This window comes from Dermacentor variabilis, chromosome 1 (genome assembly GCF_050947875.1).
Source record: "Dermacentor variabilis isolate Ectoservices chromosome 1, ASM5094787v1, whole genome shotgun sequence".
In the NCBI taxonomy this organism is placed as follows: domain Eukaryota; kingdom Metazoa; phylum Arthropoda; class Arachnida; order Ixodida; family Ixodidae; genus Dermacentor; species Dermacentor variabilis.
In genome coordinates, this window is record NC_134568.1 from 218,497,917 (window position 1) to 218,517,156 (window position 19,240).

Sequence of the window (19,240 nt, forward strand, 5' to 3'; positions counted from 1 at the left end):
GGCATATTGAACCCATGCTCTTTTGAATGGCAATTTCAATATGACAGTTCCGCTATTTTATGTGTACAGTATTCTACAGTATATGAGGTGTGTTCAACAAGTATCAAACCTTTGTTCAGCAGAAATACATTCATTGATTAGGAGATACTAATCCCCTTCAAAGTAGTCCTCTTGGTAACGCACACACTTCTACCAGCTTTCCCGCCATTGTTTGGAAATACTTCTGGAATGCGTCTTTTAGAATGGTGATCAGCCGGGTCGTTGCATTCCGCATGATGTCTTCTCTTGACTGAAATCAGGTTCCTTTCAGTGGCATTTCCAGCTTGGGAAATAGCAAAAAGTCGCACGGAGCCATGTTGGGGGAGTAGGGAGCCTGATGAACCACAGGAATAGCTGTCAGTTGGGTGTGTTGGTCTTGCTAAGTCTCCGTTTTAGTAGCGCTTTTTTCCATCGTGAACCACAAGAATGTTGTGTTTGGTGAAGAAAGCTTGAATCAGATGCACAGAATGGGCAGGTGCGTTGTCATGATAGAGCTGCCAAGTTTTTGCTGCCCAAAGATCCAGTCGTTTGCACCGCACAGAATCACGAAGGCAACAGAGGACCTCCTGGTAGTATTCCTTTGTGATGGTTTGGCCTTTTGGTGCGTGTTCATGATGCACCACCCCATGGGAGTTGAAGAAAATGGTCAACATGACCTTGACATTGCTGTGGATCCATCATGCTTTGTTTGGCCTCAGGGGTGTCGGATGTTTCCACTGCGACGACTGCATCTTGGTTTCTGGGTCGTACCCATAAGCCCATGACTCATCACCTGTGCTCACGGTGTCCAGAAAGTTACGCTTACTGTATGCGTTGTACAGCAGGTCCTGTGCAATTTCCAGATGGAATTGCTTCTGCCCCATTGTTAGCAGTTTCAGTATAAGTTTCGGGGAGATTCTAATCATGCCCAAATCATTGGTCAACATTGAATGCACTGATCCAATACTTATCCCTATCTTGCTTGGAAATTCTTAGACTGTGATGTGACAGTCCTCCATGACCAAAGTCCGAACTTGCTGAATGAGATTTTCATTTCGGCTTGTTGAGGGTCTTCCTGAACGCAGTTCACCGTCCACTGATGTGTGGCAATTTTTGAAACAGTTGTACCGTTTCTTTATTCGTGGGGTGCTCATGGCATTGTCCCCGAAAGCCTGTTAAAGCTTGTGAATGGCTTTCGCTTGGGCATTGCCAAGCCTTTGCCAAAATTTGATGCAATGTCGCTGCTCATGTTACGACAAGCGCTCACTACACATTCTCACTCACAGGCCAACTGCGGGCAACTGACGCTTTCTGTGGGTGGAAAAAAATTTTCGCATGCATATGAATGTCCACTCCATATCCATTGAAGGAAGCCTCCTGCCCTTCATTGATTTACGTGGTAAAGAAGAAGGTTCGATACTTCTTGAACACACCTTGTATACCTGAGCTAGGTAGAAGTGGGTTTCTATTTCTTGAATATAGAAGGCCTAAATATTGATTTATGTAAAGCCTGCACTTTTTCTGCAGGTCTTTTAGCCACCAACATTTGTAAAATGTTACTGCACATCATATTAATAAACTCTGTGAGCAGGCAAATCTTGAAAATTGCTAGGTACTTTTTTGTTCTTGATTCTCACAGCTTGCAGCATTCATGAGTCAAAATAGGCAATTTACAAGGCCTATATGGTGGTGTTTGCCCAGCCCGATCAGCAGCAGCAGCAACAGCAGTGGCGATGTTGCACGCATAGGCTTCTTTAGGCTTGGCCATGGCAAGCGCGCCCTCCTGAACGAGCTGAAATGGAGGCAAGTCCACCCGGATGGCGGTGGTTGTGCCGGCCAAGCAAGGCAGCCCTGCAGCAAAAGTAACACTCCCCCTTTACGGCGAGTGTAGCTGCTGCTCTTGATGTGCCTCTGCCTCTTTTTTCAGTGGTTCCGGGCTGGCTGCGCCCGCACACCCACACGTGCCTTGCGCTCGAAATCGGGCAAGTACACCTGATGGGAGGCAACACAGCAGTGCGGCATTTCTTTAGCGAGGCTTGCCAATAAGGGATATGATGGAAGGCAGCTGGAGAGAGTTGGGAGAACAGGTTTTTGGAACAGTTGGCCAGGCCACTAAGCAATGTCTGCTTGCCAAGGGAGAGGGTGCATGTTTATATTGAAGAAGGAAGGGTTTTATGCATCCTGTGGTAGCCAGTGGTGTTGTTGTTGCAGGTTTTTGCAAGTTCTGCTAGGTTGGCCCATGGGCTTGCATTTTGAAATTGTAACCAGAAAGGATGCGTATGCACGAGGATTGCTATTCTTTGATTCCCTCGCAAAGTTCGGAATTACATTTGAGCTCAGCTTTCGATGGTAGCTGAACTGCTTTGCTGGGCTATGCCACTGCTATGAAGCCTCTGATACTGAACTCATTTCTGTTCTATTCAAGAATTTTAATATGAATTAGAAGCATACTTGTCACAGTGCTTATAGTGTCTGCTTTATGCATGTGTGGAATAATTGGTAAACTATGGAAGGTTAGGCATCCATTATCAATAGACTGAGGTGTGTGGCTTGGTGCTACGTAGTCCTGGATTTCAAAGTGTTTGTTTAAATGTTTGTTAGACCATCTTGCTGCAGGATTTTTTTCTTTTTTTACCTTTGAGGAATTGTGCTTGTGTTGACAGGCTCATGTAAACTTGCATTTCCGAAGTGACTCTACCGTAGTATCGAACTGGAAACAATAAAATATTTTTGCAAGAACCGGAACTGCCCCATAACAGTTCAATTTTTCTTTTCTTTTTTTTTTTTTTTTTAAGATCCGAAACAAAATATAAAATGATTTTTGGTTCAGGTTGGCCACCTTCTTACGGGCTCGTGGTCCATGCTATGGTGGCTAGAAGGGGCAGTGTGATGAGCTGGAGCAAGGAACTGAACTGCTCAAAATGGCAATGAAACATGCATATCTCAATTAGGGGCCGCTGTGTGCACACGGAGCGCGTTCACCCAATGCAGCGGTGCACATGTGTAGGCACAGCTACAGCTGAATGCAGGGGCCACCTTTCCGACTTTTTTTTTCTTTTTTTTTTTTTGAACGTTTATAATTTTCACATGCGTTAACACATACATACTTTCATCCATTCGCCAAGCCTTGCATATGCATGTGAAAAGGGCGAGAAGCAGTGTAATGACAGCCGGAAGCGCATTGTATTTGCCATGTGTTGGTGACTGACGTCAGGAATGTCTGACACACGGAGCCCCCCCCCCCCCCCCCCTTTTTCTTTTTTTCTGTCACTGTACGCATCAGATTGAGTAAAGCTGAGTAGTAGGTAAAATGCTGTTATTGCTGTTTTAGTTGAAACCTATACTGCAATAGCGTCATCCACAACTAAAGAATTTCATAACTTCAATCTTGCATTTGGCAATGCTTTGTGACAAATATTGTTTTGCACCACCCAGCCCAACTGACAAGCAAAATAAGTGTATCATATAAAAAAAAGGCAAACTGAAGTTGTCACAATCAGCTCTAAATAGCTGTCCCACAAAAATAGAATGATCATCCATAGTTGATGCTAATTAAGTGATTGTCGCATGGTGCAGTTGTTTCATTTTGCCTTTTTACATTTATTTTTCTTCTGTGCGTGTTAATCCTTTTTTCTCGCATTAATTTATCTGTGTTCTGTAATAGTGCCCAGTTCATTTCATTGGTCATGTACATGCTTGATATATATGGCAAAACCTTTTCCAGATTAAACGTCAGCATACCCGCACTGTTGCTTGCCTTTGCTGTGCTCTTAATTTTTGCCATGAACAGCAGCTGTGACATGGAATGTTGTAATTTAAATTAAAATATGTGGCCTTACGTGGCAAAACCATGAGCTAATTATGTCAGGCACGCCGTTTCAGGCGCTCCGTATTAGACCACCTGGGGCTCTTTAATATGCACCTAATGCACGGTACAGAGTGTTTTTGCATTCTGTCACCATCAGAACATGGTCGCCGTGCCGGAATTGAACCCGCGACCTTGAGCTCAGAAGCACAATACCGTAGCAACTATAGGCTACCGTGGAACGTGGAATAACCTCTGAAAGTCAACAGCACTGGTTTACACAAGTTTCTTTTTCACAGAGCTTTCATTCTCTTCTGCATGATATTTCGGCGCATACGGAAACATGGGACGGCATCCTTTGTCAGGTGCGGCCGACTGATTGTGCAGTATTTCCGCAACTTCACCATTGATTATGTAGCGATAAGGGCTTTTTTATTAATTTTAGCTACTTCGAAGTAATGCTTGCTAATGAAGCAGTTGTGAGTTCTGTGCATCTCCATTTATAGTATGGGCCGATTTTTTCCTGTCACGAAGCATCCCTCGAACCTCAAAAGATGACACTTGTTTTTTTTTTTTTTCTTTTCTGCTGAACATAATTTGGGCCCATTTTTCAGACACATACAAAACATGTGCCTGCTTTCAAAGGCTGCTACATCCTGCATCTGTGAAGCTTGCACAACGAAGTAATGCGTTCAGTAAGCGGTGCACTTCTACAGGACCATCAACACGTTGCACACTGGTGCGCATGGCCGCCATACTGGGGACCCTGCACGCTCCCGACAATGACAGCGCCCGAGAGTGGTGGTCAAAATTTTCATCGCATTTTGTGCACTCCTCTCTCACCGTGTGCACACGGTGCGCATCACACTGCCGCTTCTAGTCACCATATCCATGCATTGCCTACATTTCTGGCTCATCCGTGCTCCCTCATTTGTAAATGCACGTGGGCTTGCTGTCATTTTAAGAGGGTAAACATCACTATTGCAGTTTCGAATGTGGCTCATTGGCCAGCAAACGCGTTACCAATACATTTGTGAACATTTGAAATTGGCGACTGTCAAATAGCTCTCCAGTGGTGGGAGTCCCATATAATTGATAAGATGAAGCATTTCCTAGTTAGGTGGTCTCTTTTGATCGCACTGGTATGCAAACTGAAGTAGGTTCAATAAAAATTGTGTATTGCTCCTGAGCCGTGCTTCGACATTGGGATTTTTAATACTACTTGCTGCTTGAATAACAGCTCACATACTTTTTTCTTCATTAGTGCAGATCAGTAGCACCGTCAAGTTTTTGTCCAAGATAAATTTATGCTGTTTTCCTGTAAATATTCTCAGGTCATGCAAACATAAACCAGTTAACCCAGATGAAGACATTATTTTCTCCCTCTGAATTTGAACTAGTAATGAGCAGTTTTTGCTGAAAAGGGAAAAAATTGACATCAACCTGCTTTGTAGCACAAAGCTACAAAGGAAAACCCACACGGGTTTCTCAGAAGGAAAGCTTTTCAGTTGAAGAAAAATTTGTCCTGGTGTGATGAACGTATATCTCTGAAGACATGAACAACCGATAGTATTATGCTTTTTGCTGAATTAGGCAGTAGCTGCATTCTTAGTATGTGCATCTTAGTATGACGCACTACTATATGCATCTTAGTATGACGAGAAATGTCTTTATGTCAGGGAACATTGCTTCTTGAGTTCATGGTGCCAAGTCCCTTTGAAAGTCCTAAGTGGTATGTGAACCACATTCTTTACCTTGCATTTTGCAGTCGGAGAACTTCACGCTTAAAATGATAAATGATATGCTTAGCATTATTCTCTTGGATGCATCCCTTATTAGTCGCAGAATGGGGTTAAAGAAATATTCTGAGTCACCACATGGGTGTTTGAACACCCAAAATTATGATATCACTCAAGTAGCAGTTAACACAGGCACAACTTCTCCTGACACGTTTTTTTCTTTTAGTTCTTTCTTTTTAGTAGTGTTTTCCTGCGAAGTTTCTCAAGCTTGTTTTTGCGGTTTTTCGTGCTGAGCATCTGTGGTGTCTGGATGGGATGGCGGGGGGTTGTCTGTTGTGTAATTTTCAACACAAAGCTTTATTAATCCCTTTGTGCTCGTTGAAACAAGCATGAAAAGTTCTCACTGACACTTATTCCTATTGACAGCAGTTTGTTATGCAGTCTGTTCTGTAAAATGTTGCTGCATAATACTTGGCGAGAGTCACACACCATGCAGCTCGTGCATACGACAACCTTTCTGTTGCTAGATGTTCTGCCTGCCCAGTCTTTGCCTATTTGTTGCTAGCCACGCTTCAACGTTAACGGTGGCGCTTGCTATATGGATCCTGTTGCAGGAACTGGATGTGAAAGCAGGCGGTGGCCAGACGCTGCGCATCGGCGACATGCTGCGCCATATGCTCACCAAGCTGGAGTGGTTTGCCACCTTGTTCCCTCGCATTCCTGTGCCTATCCAGAAAGAGATTGAGCGCAGGCTTTCCTTGCGCCCTCCTGCATTGGCCCCAGCAACTCAAGCTCCAAGCGCTGAGCCAGCAGCCACCATAACAGAAACAGCTGCTGCGAGTGAGCGGGCACTGTCACCGGAACCAAGACGCAGGAGGTATGCAGGGCATGCTACAAGCATGTTTTAAAAAATGACGATAACAAAGGCTGTTGGTTATGAAAAATAGGAGCTAATGGTGCTGCAGGCTTGCTTAGTTACGTTTTGAAGTTTTTGCCTGCTGAATATGCAGAAGTTGACCTGAAGCACTCTTGACTTCTGTAGCTCTGTTGGAAAGGAGACGCTTTACTTACATCATATCTCACACTTGGAGCTGATCCTGAGACTTATGTCTGTGGTCTGAATCTTGTATGGCACAGCACAGCATGATAGGATCATTTAGCAGTAGAAGACCAAATGCAACCATCCCAAAACAACTTTCCGCACTGTAGGCCTTGAGGAAGATGTGGTCAAGAGTTCTGCAGAGTATGAACTGGTCAGGTAAAATCATTGTTAGTAAAAATGCAGGTCACTGACCAAAGTCAAAGCAAAAGGATGTTTCGTGATCTGGTGGATGAGGGGTCCGTACGGATCTCAAAAGACCATTTTGTTGTTACTTTGGTCAGCAATGTGCTTCTTTTTTTGACAGGCCTTGGAACAGTAACATGATTTTGTCAGCATTGTTTACCACTATCAGTGCCATGTCTGCATTTTGGTTCGTCGATTAAATTGACAAAATTTCTCAGAGATGTCTGAATCAAATTGAGAAATCATCAGCCCTAGGTGCACCTAGACTTTGTGCTGATCGATCGCTTTCAAGATAGGGCACTGCCGCACTCAACTGTGCCACATGCAGCTGCCGCCCGAGTAGAATGCCCTCCCTTTCCGTTACACACTTTGCCAGCACATTCAGAATTAAGTATTGCCATGTTTGATTGTTGAATGCCACGAGATGGGAAAAACTTGGTTCATGATTAGGTATTTCCATCGAACTCTCAAATTTGTCATATTGTGTTTTATGCACAATAGGAGTCCCCATGCACGTGAGTCCCCCAGCGGCCGTGAAGTACCAGGAGATTCTAGCTGGGACAGAGAGCGACCGAGGGTACGCCGTAGCAGAAGCAGAGAACGCCATTGGGAGAGACACCATAGGCAAGTTAATTTTATCACTTTTCATATTTGAAATAGCATGGAATGAAACTTAAAGCATGCCTTTTCTCTTTACCAGCCTGAAGCATTTACTCTAGCCTGTTACAGGGACCTTGAAACAGTTTTCACGGTTTTGTACATGTTCGGTAGGGTATGTCCTTGTGATCATATAGGTCCAAATTTAGGTGTTCTATGTAAAGCGTGTAATTTATTATTCAGCTTTGAACATCTGAGTCGCTACAGGTTGCAGAAGTGCCACTCCCCGCGTTTTCAGCCACCTCTATCTGTTCTAAGTATAACGGGTGAATGATGTCACTTGGACAAGCAGTCTGATTGGCTTGCTGCATGAAATGGGAATGCTTGCAGCATGCTACTTGATTGATTGTACATTAGCAGATGCATACATAGAAATTTGTGGATATGTAAAACTAAACACACACATGCTATACAGTCAAACCCCGTTACAACGAACACCACATTAATGAACATTTCAGATTAACGAACTTTTAAGAAATCCCATGCCAACTGCTTATAGTTTCAATGTAAAAATATTTCACTACTACGAACTTCAGAATAACGAACATTTCAGAATAACGATCGTTATTTAATTTCTGTGTCATCTTAACAACACCTCAGTACTACGAACTCGCATCCCGAAATGTGAGGATTCTTAGATTTCAGTGTATCCGTCGCGGCAGTCGGAGCTCTAAGCTAGCAGACGACGCAGCGCGAAGAGCGGGCGCCTTGCAACTTGCTTCCCGCAAAAACCTGAGATGGCGCGGGAGGAGAAAGATGCGGGCAGGGACTTTTTTTTTTTTCCCCTTCTCCATTGCGGAGGCAACGACGCACCAGGTTTTGTGAGTGGAGAGGCGGGGAGCATGGGCTCTTAAAACCTGAGACGATGCGGCAGAAGGAAAAAAAAATAGTAAGTAACGCTGAAGTGGGCCTTTTCTTTTTTTCCTGTCAACGACGGATCACGTTTTTCTTGCTTGTTTTCTCAGTTGTTTGCGTGCTGTCACCCTTATCAGGCCTGTCCATCTCGTTTTTCTTCTGGTTATATTATTGTGTTAGAAGTGCGTGCCGGCGTTCGCGTTGCCATGAGCTCAACAACTCTAACCACGGCGAAGAAGCGAAAGCAGTTTTCTTTGAGCGAGAAAGTAGACATTCTACGCGAGATAGAAGATGGGAAGAAACAATCCGTCGTGGCTAAAGAATGTGGAGTGGCGCTGTCGACGATCGCCACGATTCTTAAAGATAAAGAGAAAATCTTTAAGCACCAGCAAGAATCTCGGCTTACCCCATCAAGGAAGTGACTGCGGCTCGGCGATTTCCAGAATATTGACACAGCAATGCTGACTTGGTTTAAAGATGTGAGAGCACAGAATGTGCCCGTGTCAGGCCCAATGCTGCAGGAGAAGGCGCGGCAGTTGGCTGCAATTCTTGAGGTTGCCGGCTTCGAAGCGTCTTCTGGCTGGCTCCACCATTTTCGCCAACAAAACGGCGTAACCTGGCAGTCTGTGTCTGGCAAGGAGAAGGCAGTAGATGAAGCAGCAGCAGCCACGTGAGGGAGGAAAGCTTCCATGAAATGGACAAGTCTTACGCAGCAGCTCATGTTTTTAATGCAGACGAGACGGCCTGCTTTTATCAGCTGCTCCCGGACAAGACAATGCATTTTAAAGGAGAACAGTGCAGAGGCGGCAAAAAGTCGAAGCTTCGCGTCACCGTGCTGTATTGCTGCAATGCAGATGGCACTGAAAAGTTGAAGCCTCTGGTGATCGGGAGGTTTTCGAAGCCGCGCTGCATGAAAAATGTAGTGTCGCTGCCGTGCCTGGATGACCCGCGAGCTCTTTTCCGAGTGGCTGAGGAAGGTGAGGAAGGAGGGGTGGCACATTTTGATGACTGTGGACAATTGCTTGGGGCACATTGTGAACATACGACTCGCGAATGTGCGTCTCGACTATCTGCCGCCGAACTGCACATCAGTACTTCAGCCACTGGACCAAGGAATAATAAGGAGCGTGAAGGCGCACTTCTGGAAGCGCCTTGTTCAGCGGCTGCTCATCAACCTGCACCTGCAGCACTCGACAGCCATCAACGTCCGACAGGCTGCGGAAATGCTGACAGGCGCATGGTGGAGAGTCATGTCCACCACCATCCAAAACTGCTGGAAGAAGGCCGGCCTGAAGATCACAGATGGCCAACCACAAACCTATGAACCTGCAGCGGAGGACAGTTCGAGCGAGCTTTGGAGCGAGGTGGCCGAGCAGCTAGCCGTTGATCCTTCAGTCACATTTGACGACTATGTCCAGTGTGACGAGGCGACGTGGACCTCAGCGGAGCTTACCACTGATGACATACTGCAGAGCATCCAGGGCACGGCGACTCAAGATGAGGAATGCAGTGACGACATGGATGATGACGTTACGGCAGCACCTGAAGACCGCGACGAGTCTGTGTCGGCCACAGACGCGTTGGACTGCTTGCGAAAACTCCGCATATTTATAGCCAAAAGCGGCACAGCAACCGAACGCGTGCATAAGAATGCGGACGGTCTGGAATCGTTCGTGCTGCAGAGTCTGTGCTGCACCCTTCAGAAGACGATCACAGGAATATTTCAAATAAATGTGCCTTGTCTGACGATCACGTGTGCATTGTGTGAGAAACGAGTTCAAGAAGGTACCGTTTCAAAGGTAGGACATTTGCGTTACTGAGATGCTATTGTTATGGCTAATTTTTGGGCTTTCACTATAACGACCTTTCAGAATAACGAACATTTTCCTGCGGTCCCCTGAAGTTCGTTATACCGAGATTTCACTGTAAATGTATACATATCTTCAAACCAAGGGGTGCACTTCCACCTGAGAATGCAGACCATCTAATACAGCTGTTGTCTGTGTATGTGTGCATTTGTGCACACAAGCGAGGGAATGAGTAAAATAGAGTTCCTTTGGAAAAGCTGAGCTTTGAAGCTGGGCTTTGTGAGGCCGCACAAAGGAAGGCGAGGGGTCAGGAAGAATGCAACAAAGGTTAACGATAGTACAGCGACGATGGCAGCCAATGGGATGCGGAGGTGTTTACACCTAAACATAGCTGCAGTGATGTCTTCATTGGGAGCATTAACATGAATGATACCAGCACTCATCTTCTTGCCCTGCAGGTCTATGTAGGCAGTAATTTTGTCAACCACCGTATCAAATTTACTGATTATTTTACTCTTAAAATTCTGTGGTTTTCTCAAAATGTGTCAATGGCCATTTACCACTATGTTGCATAGCCCGTCAGTGTAACTCAGTGGCAATGGTGTTGCATTACTGAGCATATGGTCGGGGGTTCGATTCCCGACTGCATTCCTATGGAGACAGTGTGAGAATGCTCGTGTACCATTTCTAGGGTGCTCTTTAAAAAGCTCCAGGTAGTCAAAATTAAACTGGAGCCATCAGTTAGTGTCCTTCATAACCCACTGTGCAGTTTTTGGATGTTAAAAAAAGAAAGTTGCATAATAGGCATTGATGTTTGTGTTTTTCTTTTCTGCAACAGCAGTAATGAATATAAAAAATGAGTAGGCTACCGTATAAACTCGTATAAGGGGTGCACCCTCAACTTGGCAGCTCAAAATTTGGGGAACAAAATTTCCAATGCAGAAGCAATCACGTTTGCTGCCCCAGTGCTGCGCATGTGCATTGGTAAATTTGTGTGCGCTGTGTACTTCTGTATGCCACTATTAGATCGCGAGAGCCCTGGTGTGCGCACAAGCCGGCAACATTTTGACCAAAAGGTTTAGTCCTGTGTGAAGGTCGCACCTCATCAAAATTGTTTGAAAAAAAACGAAAGTGTGGCCCTCACACGAGTCTGCGGTATTTTCTATAGTACAGCCGAGCCACACAACCTCTATACAGATCCAGACCAACCACGGCAATTTAAGCAATTTCGTAAATGGATTCCATATAAAGCCGCAATTGATTTTTCTCTACAACGAACACTTAGTTTCAATGAAGCACATTAAAGGGGCCCTGAAACACTTTTTATCGAAGTCAAGAAATGCATTTAAAGTTAAAGTTCAAATAAACTACAGTCGATCCCAGACATATCGAACCCAGATATATCGAATTATTGCCTATATCGAACAGTTGAAAAATCCCCTTGGGAATTCCATGCAGAAGTATAGCGCTATTGTTTGCGTATATAAAACTCCCGTGCACCGGCATATCGATGTATCGAACTCCGTGCTGAGCTGCGCCCCGACAAGTGCACTTCTCCCACCATACCCCACCCCTGTAAGTGCGCTTCTCCCATTGCATCCCACCCCCGCAAGTGCGCTTCTCCTCACGAGAATCTCATGATGTTCCCGCGATCTCACGCGCGCCGCCCCGCACTCTGAGAAAGGGGCGTGTGGGTAAAAGGCACGTGACGAGGAGCACTTGGAGTGCGATTAGGTGTGAAAGGGAAGCGGGAGGGAGACACCAGGCTGACCGCAGGCGCCCGTTTCCTGTGTTTTGGTTGGCTGACACCGCTGGCGCAGCGAGACGAACGAGGTCAGTGCAGCTTGGGCTTGTGGTGGTGCGGAGACGCAGAGCAGTGCGTCTTTCGATTCGCTTTGTTCCTTTTATTCACAAGGCCAACGCGAAGGCTTGAGACTCGTCTGGTGCAGTGCGTTTTTCTTTCCACTTTTGGCACGTGTTCCAGAGCCATGGCCACGAAAAAACGCAGGAATTTGGATTTTTCAACAAAGGGGGACATCATTCCACGGGTGGAGGCATTCACTGCTGCTCTCAGGAAGCTCCCTTTCACTTTTGGACCACAGCATCTCATCTTCAGTGCCGTTCATCAAATTTGAAATGCCACATTTTTTCAAAGGCTTTACGACCATAGCTGATGGAATCTCGATCCAAACTTCCACCACCCACTTTGCCAGTTCCTCGATGACACGCGCTTCAGCCTATTGCTGGCTGTGAATGTGTGGCATCCATTCATCAGGCACTTACTATAAAGTACTCGAATGCAGTCCTTGACACGCTTGTTTATACACATGTCTAGTAGCTGCAGCTGGGAAGTCATCCCACCCAGTATTACCACCGGGTCTGTGTGGCAAGCTGCAAGCTTGTCCTTGACAAGCTGGTCCAGGTGGCACTGAAAGGCATCAAGCATTGAGCAGAGCCCCAAACTAGCACTGGGCCTCTTGTGCCACGCACAGTCTACCCAGTCAAGGACGAGGTCAGCTTTCCCGTTGCCACGCGCTCCAACACCTCGGAGAAAGCTCGCAGCCTTTGGGAGAGCCTTGCACTTTAAAACAAGAAAGGGCGCCAACTTGTGGCTATCTGCTGTATAGTAGCATTGCCATTACTCGTATCTTTTCATGGCCGAACGAAAAAGCAGGCAAACTTGTTTGGCCTTAGTCGTCTCCGCTGTTGTGTTTGCAGGTATATCAAAATACACCGGAGTCTGGTCGGCATTGCCGATCTGGCTGAGTTGATATGCGTTGCTGTATCGCAGCGATAAAGCATACCAGTGGAAACAGCTTCTCTTCACATTCCTGCGACCGCTTCTAGCACATGCCAGTCCACCTTCGCAAAGAAAATTTTTTTCGCTTCATAGATCTGCTAATCCAGTTACTGCTTGCTTTAAACTAGCTTCTCGAAAGGCCTTGATGCCTATCAACTTCAAGGGTTTTTACCTTCAGTGCCTTCGTGGTCACGAGCGTGTGGCCCACTCGGAGCTTCTTGAAAAAGTCGGCCAGCTAGTTTTCAAGGTCCGGGAACCTCCCGGTTCATGGACTGTGGTGGCCTTTACTTGATGTCTTATTGTCAAAAATGGACTTCTTCAGTTTTCGCCAGTCACGAACGCAAGTCTCTGGTATGCCAAAATCGTGTGCTGCAGCTCTGTTTTGGCTCTCCTCCACGTGTAGGATCACTTTCTGCTTAAAGCCATTCTCATGGCAGAAATGACGAGTCTTCGTGGTCACTGCATCCATTTCCCCAGAAATTATCGAGCATGATATAGTCTGCAAAGTGAATATATGAGTAGATCACACTGATACAGCTCACTGTAACAAAGGTAGCACTCCAACCAATTGAAAATGGCTGGTACGACACCGGTAAAATGACGAGGAAATATGCTACCATGGTTGCCAGCAAAGAGTAAACTGCCACTGCCTTGTAATGGCCATGGGAAGTTGTGGGGTAGGTTTCGGTTTGTACTCTATTCTAACAAGCATGCACTTTTTTTTTTATTCTTCTTTTCTTTATTAGGTCCTCAGAGGCCCCATTTAAGGGGTATTGCATGAGGGGTGGGCGGCGAGTACGGCAGTTATGCCATACTCTTTCTTTTTGCACTTCTTTTTCTAGAAAAAAGGTGCATTTAACAATTTGGTACGTACAGTGCTATGTAGTGAATCCAGATTAATTACGGAGGTTGGTTAAATATGCATAGGACTACACCAAGGCTTATGAGGCTCGTGGCGCTTGGATAATCTCTCCATCTGTGAAATGCTGCATTTGGACAAAAACAAGTACTGCACTGTATATTTTTTGCAAGCATTTACCAAGTCCAGCACCATTGCCAAGGGTAGTTGTAGGAAGTGTTGCAGTAGGCAGGTATGCATTTTGTAAAGTGTGCCACATGTATCATGTGCATTCTGTTTACAGATGCCTCGACCCTTTGAGTTTGCCATGTGCCTCAATTGCAAATCAGATTCACTAGAAGGTGCTTAGTTGGCATTTTTTTTAAATGTGTGTATGGGGAGTGTTAACTTCTTTCACTTGTTTCAATATTTTTTAGGAGCCGAAGCCCACGGGATGTGCGGCCACATCACAGTCATGACAAGCAACGTGATGAGAGAGGACGTGAAGAATGGCCACGTGAGGAAAGGGCTCGTGATGAAAGGTCCAGGGATGAAAGGTCTCGTGAGGACAAACCACGTGAGGACAGGTCCCGCGAGGATAGACCACGTGATGACAAGTCACGCGAGGAAAGATCACGAGATGACGGGTCACGCAATGACAGGTCACGTGAAGACAGGGCTCGAGATGATCGGCTGCGAGATGAAAAATCTCGGGAAATGGATCGCCGTAAAGAGAGCACAAGTCATCGTCACCGATCCAGCCCTGAACGCAGCAGGCATAATGACCGCTCTCGAGAACATACCTCACACGATCACCGAACATCATCACGGAAAGAACGTTCCTACTCACCCATGACTAAGAATCACCACAGATAAATATCTGTTTTTCTCTTTGCCCTCACTTTTCTTTCTTCACTGTGGCACTTTGGCTACCTGGAGGTCTTTGGCTCTTGCATACTTCAATTTTCTTATATACTTTCATAAGCAACATAACTATTGCAAATACAGTCGCCGACCGTTTATTTGGACCTCATGGGGACCACGAAAATGTCCGAATAAACAGGTGTCCAAAAAAGCAGATTCAGAAAAAAAAAAAAAGAAATTCTTTATTTCCAAACACTTATTTGGGCTCGGCAGTAGGCCTGAAGAAATCGTGAGTGCACTGTTGCACGCTGCTCCGTTTACGTGCAATCAGGTCAGTCTGAATCTCGGAGAGGGTCGTGCAGTCACTATAGGCGGCTGAAAGCACAGCCACTGCTTGTGCAAGCTCTGTGTGCGACGGCAGCGGCACATGGTGCGTCATCTTCGGACTCGGAGTCATCGTCTGGTGGGGCAGCAGAAACCTGACGAATGATCTCATCGTCGTCAAGTTCTGCACATGTCAGTACAGCACTGTTAGCATCTGTGGAACTGTCAAATGAGACGGTGCCCGGAATCGCAATGCCACTACTGTGCAGGCGTCTCTGCGAGCATCTCTGCCTTCTACTTCAGAAGGTCTCCAGACACAGGAATCCACTTGGTGACCATGGCACACAACCACATGTGGAGGGCTTCTTCGAGCTTCGGGTGGCTGTCGTTTCTAAATATTTTCCTTTCCAAGCTGGAGGAAGACATTTAGTTGCTTCGCCGAGAATCTTCGTCTTGTTTCGCATGTAATCCGGAACCCTCTGCTTCGAAATATTAAATTCTCGGGCAACTCCACTTTGAGACCGGCCGCTCTGGACTTGCTGCGCAAGGGCGATCTTTTCCGCCATTGTCATTGTGGTATATTAGCCCCACGCTTGTCCGCATTCCCCAGCGCAGTCTGCGCGGGCGCTGTCGGCGCCATAGACACTTGACGCGTTGGATTACCGCAACATCGACACAGCACACAAAGCGAACCTCACTGCGCTATCACACCAACACCAGGTGCACAAACAAAAAACATGGCTTACTTGCAGCGTCTTGCACGAAGAAAAACAAATCAGCTGCTGGATTGCCTTGACATGGCTTACTAAGCTGAGACCAGAACTACTGTAGCCACTCTACCGAACCAAGCAGAAACGATGATGATGAGCAGGGATTTGCAGTAGCGTCACCTCGTGGGGCAGCAAGGAGGCTCAGTTAAAAAAAAAATGGCATTCAGCAAGTTGAACCATGCACCGATCAGTCGGTGGGGGCAAGTGCCATCAATCGAGTTGGCTCAAGGAGTGTCAAAAAAATCAAACGAGAGGTTGCAAGGTGTCCGAACTTTTGGCAGTTGTTGTACATTATGGTCTGTGGGGAGAATGGCAGTGCCACGAAGCAGTCCGAATAATTGAGTAAGACCGAATTTTTGGAGTCCAAAAAATCAGTCGGCGACTGTATGTTGTAAAGGTTTAAGCTAACCCAGTCGAACTTATTGTTTTATGTGACATGTCATGGAAGTGAACAAAGATAGGGGAATGTTTGTAACTGTGTGAACTTGTGCGGGGACATGTAACTTCAGCATCCACCAAAAAGTATGATCTACTTTGCCATCATAATGCACTGATTCTTTTCCATACACTGTAAGGCCGATAAATACTTGTGAGACCATGCAACTGCTTGTGCTGTTCGCAAGAAGATTTCAGCCATATATTTTTGCCTCATGATAAATTGTCAAGCATGTTCATCACAACTATGGATGCTCATAAACAGTATGTACAGTTTGGTGGATGTAATATTGTATGTATGGCAGGTTGTTGTAAGTAGTAAATGTGTAAAAATAATCAATTCTGCTAGACATCACATCTCATTTCACTTGTGGCAGTTTCATTGAAATCACCAGATGTATAGAAGTCACATCCATTTATGCTAGAATTTTGTACCCCTGGTATTTGTTCTGCTTTTCAGTGGTTAGATCCAAAATTTTGTTCTATGCATGATAAGACTTATGGTTTCCTTTCTCATAAATTTATTTTTAGATTTGTTACATCTGTTTTTTTTAGGGAGAGGCCACAGACCTGGCTATGTTTGCATACATGATGATCATTGACATAAAAAAAAGTATTTCCTTTCCTGGTGTTTTAGTCAAGCCTTGTATTTTTCTACCTGCCTCACTCTTCTTTCCCACACATTAGGAAAAGGTACACTTGTTTTCAAGAATAACGTTATACAAAAGTGAGAGTATTGGAGCTTTTTCCGGAATGCTATATATCTGGAAAGGATCTGGATGAAAAAAAAGCTCAGCTTTACTTATCTGTAGTGAGTGTAATTTGTAACAGTTGACTTCCCTAGTTTAGGTTGCAACAAAATTTCACTTTGGCTTACTTGGTAATGAGTGCTAGTGGTAGTATATACTCCCGAAGCAATCGTGACAAAGCATCAGGGCTGGTAATAGTCTGATTTTCTTATGAGCAGCATTTGACCTATTGGCTACCGAATAATATGCCTGCCACAGGGCCCTCTGTCCTGATTATTTTTGCTGCTTACAGGTGCTAATCAAACTTTCACAAAATACTAAATATTAAAATATTTAAATAAAATCTTATCTTTAATGCCATGGAGAAGTAGTGTTATCAAAATTTTTTAATCAAGTATAGCATATATTGCCCATCGCACATCTATACATAAGTATGCATAAATTATTAAACCAGCCATATCTCCACCCTCCAAACCAGCGAATCTCGGGCTTTGACAATGCGGCTTCTGTTGTTGGACCCCACGGTCCGCCGTTTTTGGTAACTGGTGGGTTAATTTTCCCTACCGAGGACGAGCCAGGCTAGCCATTAAAATTTGTACCACTTCTCCCGAGGACAGGCTGGGCTTGTCCTTGCGAAAACCTAAAAGCACGGGCTCGGCTTCACTGTGCATAAGTCAGTTCAGGCATAAGTTATAGGGGCGTTCATGACTGTGATACTACTGCTCTTCTTTAGTGCAAAGGATGCACCTCAGCTAACCTTAGAGTATTGAAGCTCTGCAGTGAAGTTTTTACTGGGGTTAAAGAAACTTGTTCTTCTTTTTTTTCAATTTTTAGGTATATTAAGGCCCTGTTGGAAACAGATAATCAGTAGTATTTTTTGTCTATTTCATTGCCTTAATGTTTGTTTCTTGAAATAAAGACGATTAGGTCGTTTCGGTTGTTTGTGCTGAGAATACTCGGTAGTGAAAGGGTTAAATAGCACTTAAACGGATGACACATGCACCAAGTTCCAGTACATCGCCTGCAAGATATTTAATGTGCCGTGGCAGTGCCTAATCCCGTAGGTCATGCCAAGGAACTGCACACTCCGCGTTTTTTTTTCCCCGTTTCGATATCAAAAACATATTTTTGCTAGCCCATTGTGATGCATCCACTTGTATTTGTAATGTGATATTTTGCATGGAGGCTGTTCTTATATCAGCACTATCTGAAACTAGGCTTTTTACGCGGTCCACAATTTCATTGTGGTTGGCCTTATTGGGGACGAGGACTTAACGGAGTCGCCATCTGTCGGAAACGCCTCCCTTGCGTAGTAGGAGGGATAACGCGGCGCACTCCTCATAGGTTTGGCTTACGGCGCTCAATAAAAACACCACCTGGTGAGTTCTGTAATTTAGACTTCCAGCACAACACCTAAGACGAACCACAAAAGGAAAATACGACACACACTGGCGCTGACTAACAACTTCTTTATTTCTTTGTAGTCAATGCTTGTATAAACTCTAGGCCACACAACCGCCCAGGCGCACAGATTACATTACTCAGATCTGCAAAATTATCGCATGCGCAAACGTAGGAATTCAAATTCAGGTGGGTGCGGGGACAAATATGTGTCAGTAATGCAATTATTGCCTTGTCTTTTTATGTGGTAAGCCTCTGAGGCAAGCCGCGCATGCTCATTCTTGCTTTTGCCAAGAATCAATGTCCGATCAAATCGCGCCTCACAATTGCTGCAAGAGTTTATATGCATAACAAGGTGCGCTCCTCTATCTACATTTTTGTTTACTTTCTTGCACATGTTCCCTGAGTCACTCATTGACGCAACGCCCTGTCTGGCCAACGTACGTTTTACCACATGAGAGTGGAATGGCATAAACCACGCCAACAACGCACGACACATGAGGCACCATGCCGCATTTGGCATCCTCCTCTGCTCTCTCCGCAGGTGCGGGAGCATAGCTTTGAAAGCTTGTTAGGCGCAGAAAACGCCAAAGGAACACCATGTCTGCAAGCAACTTTCTTGAGTTGATGGGTGACCTTATGTATATAAGGGACCTCCACAGGCCTTCACGTTCGGCGGCCAGCCTTTTTGTGGTTTTTCTTCTCTGAATCAGAGCTTCGACCACGGCAGTCAAGAGCGTCATAGGGAACCCAGCTGCGAGAAGTCGTCTTCTGAGTATCAAAACTTTCTTGCATCTTGTGCACACACGAACTCTTTAAGAGCCAATTCCATACATGACGACGCAACGCCTTTTTTCACAATCTTTGAGTGCACAGACTTAAAGGACAAAAG

At 45.3% G+C, this 19,240-nt stretch overlaps 1 protein-coding gene across 4 annotated transcripts in view; it reads left to right on the plus strand.

Moving 5' to 3' along the window:
• LOC142557264 (uncharacterized) overlaps nt 1-14,701 on the plus strand; it is a 36,793-nt gene extending 22,092 nt beyond the window's left edge. For all 4 annotated transcript variants that reach the window (XM_075668979.1, XM_075668991.1, XM_075668985.1 and 1 more), the window contains 3 exons: nt 6,177-6,439; nt 7,349-7,471; nt 14,243-14,701. In XM_075668979.1, the coding sequence (XP_075525094.1) occupies nt 6,177-6,439; nt 7,349-7,471; nt 14,243-14,681 (825 nt within the window). In that variant the 3' untranslated portion in view covers nt 14,682-14,701. The remainder of the gene's footprint in view (nt 1-6,176; nt 6,440-7,348; nt 7,472-14,242) is intronic.
• The last annotated feature ends 4,539 nt before the right edge of the window (nt 14,702-19,240 follow it).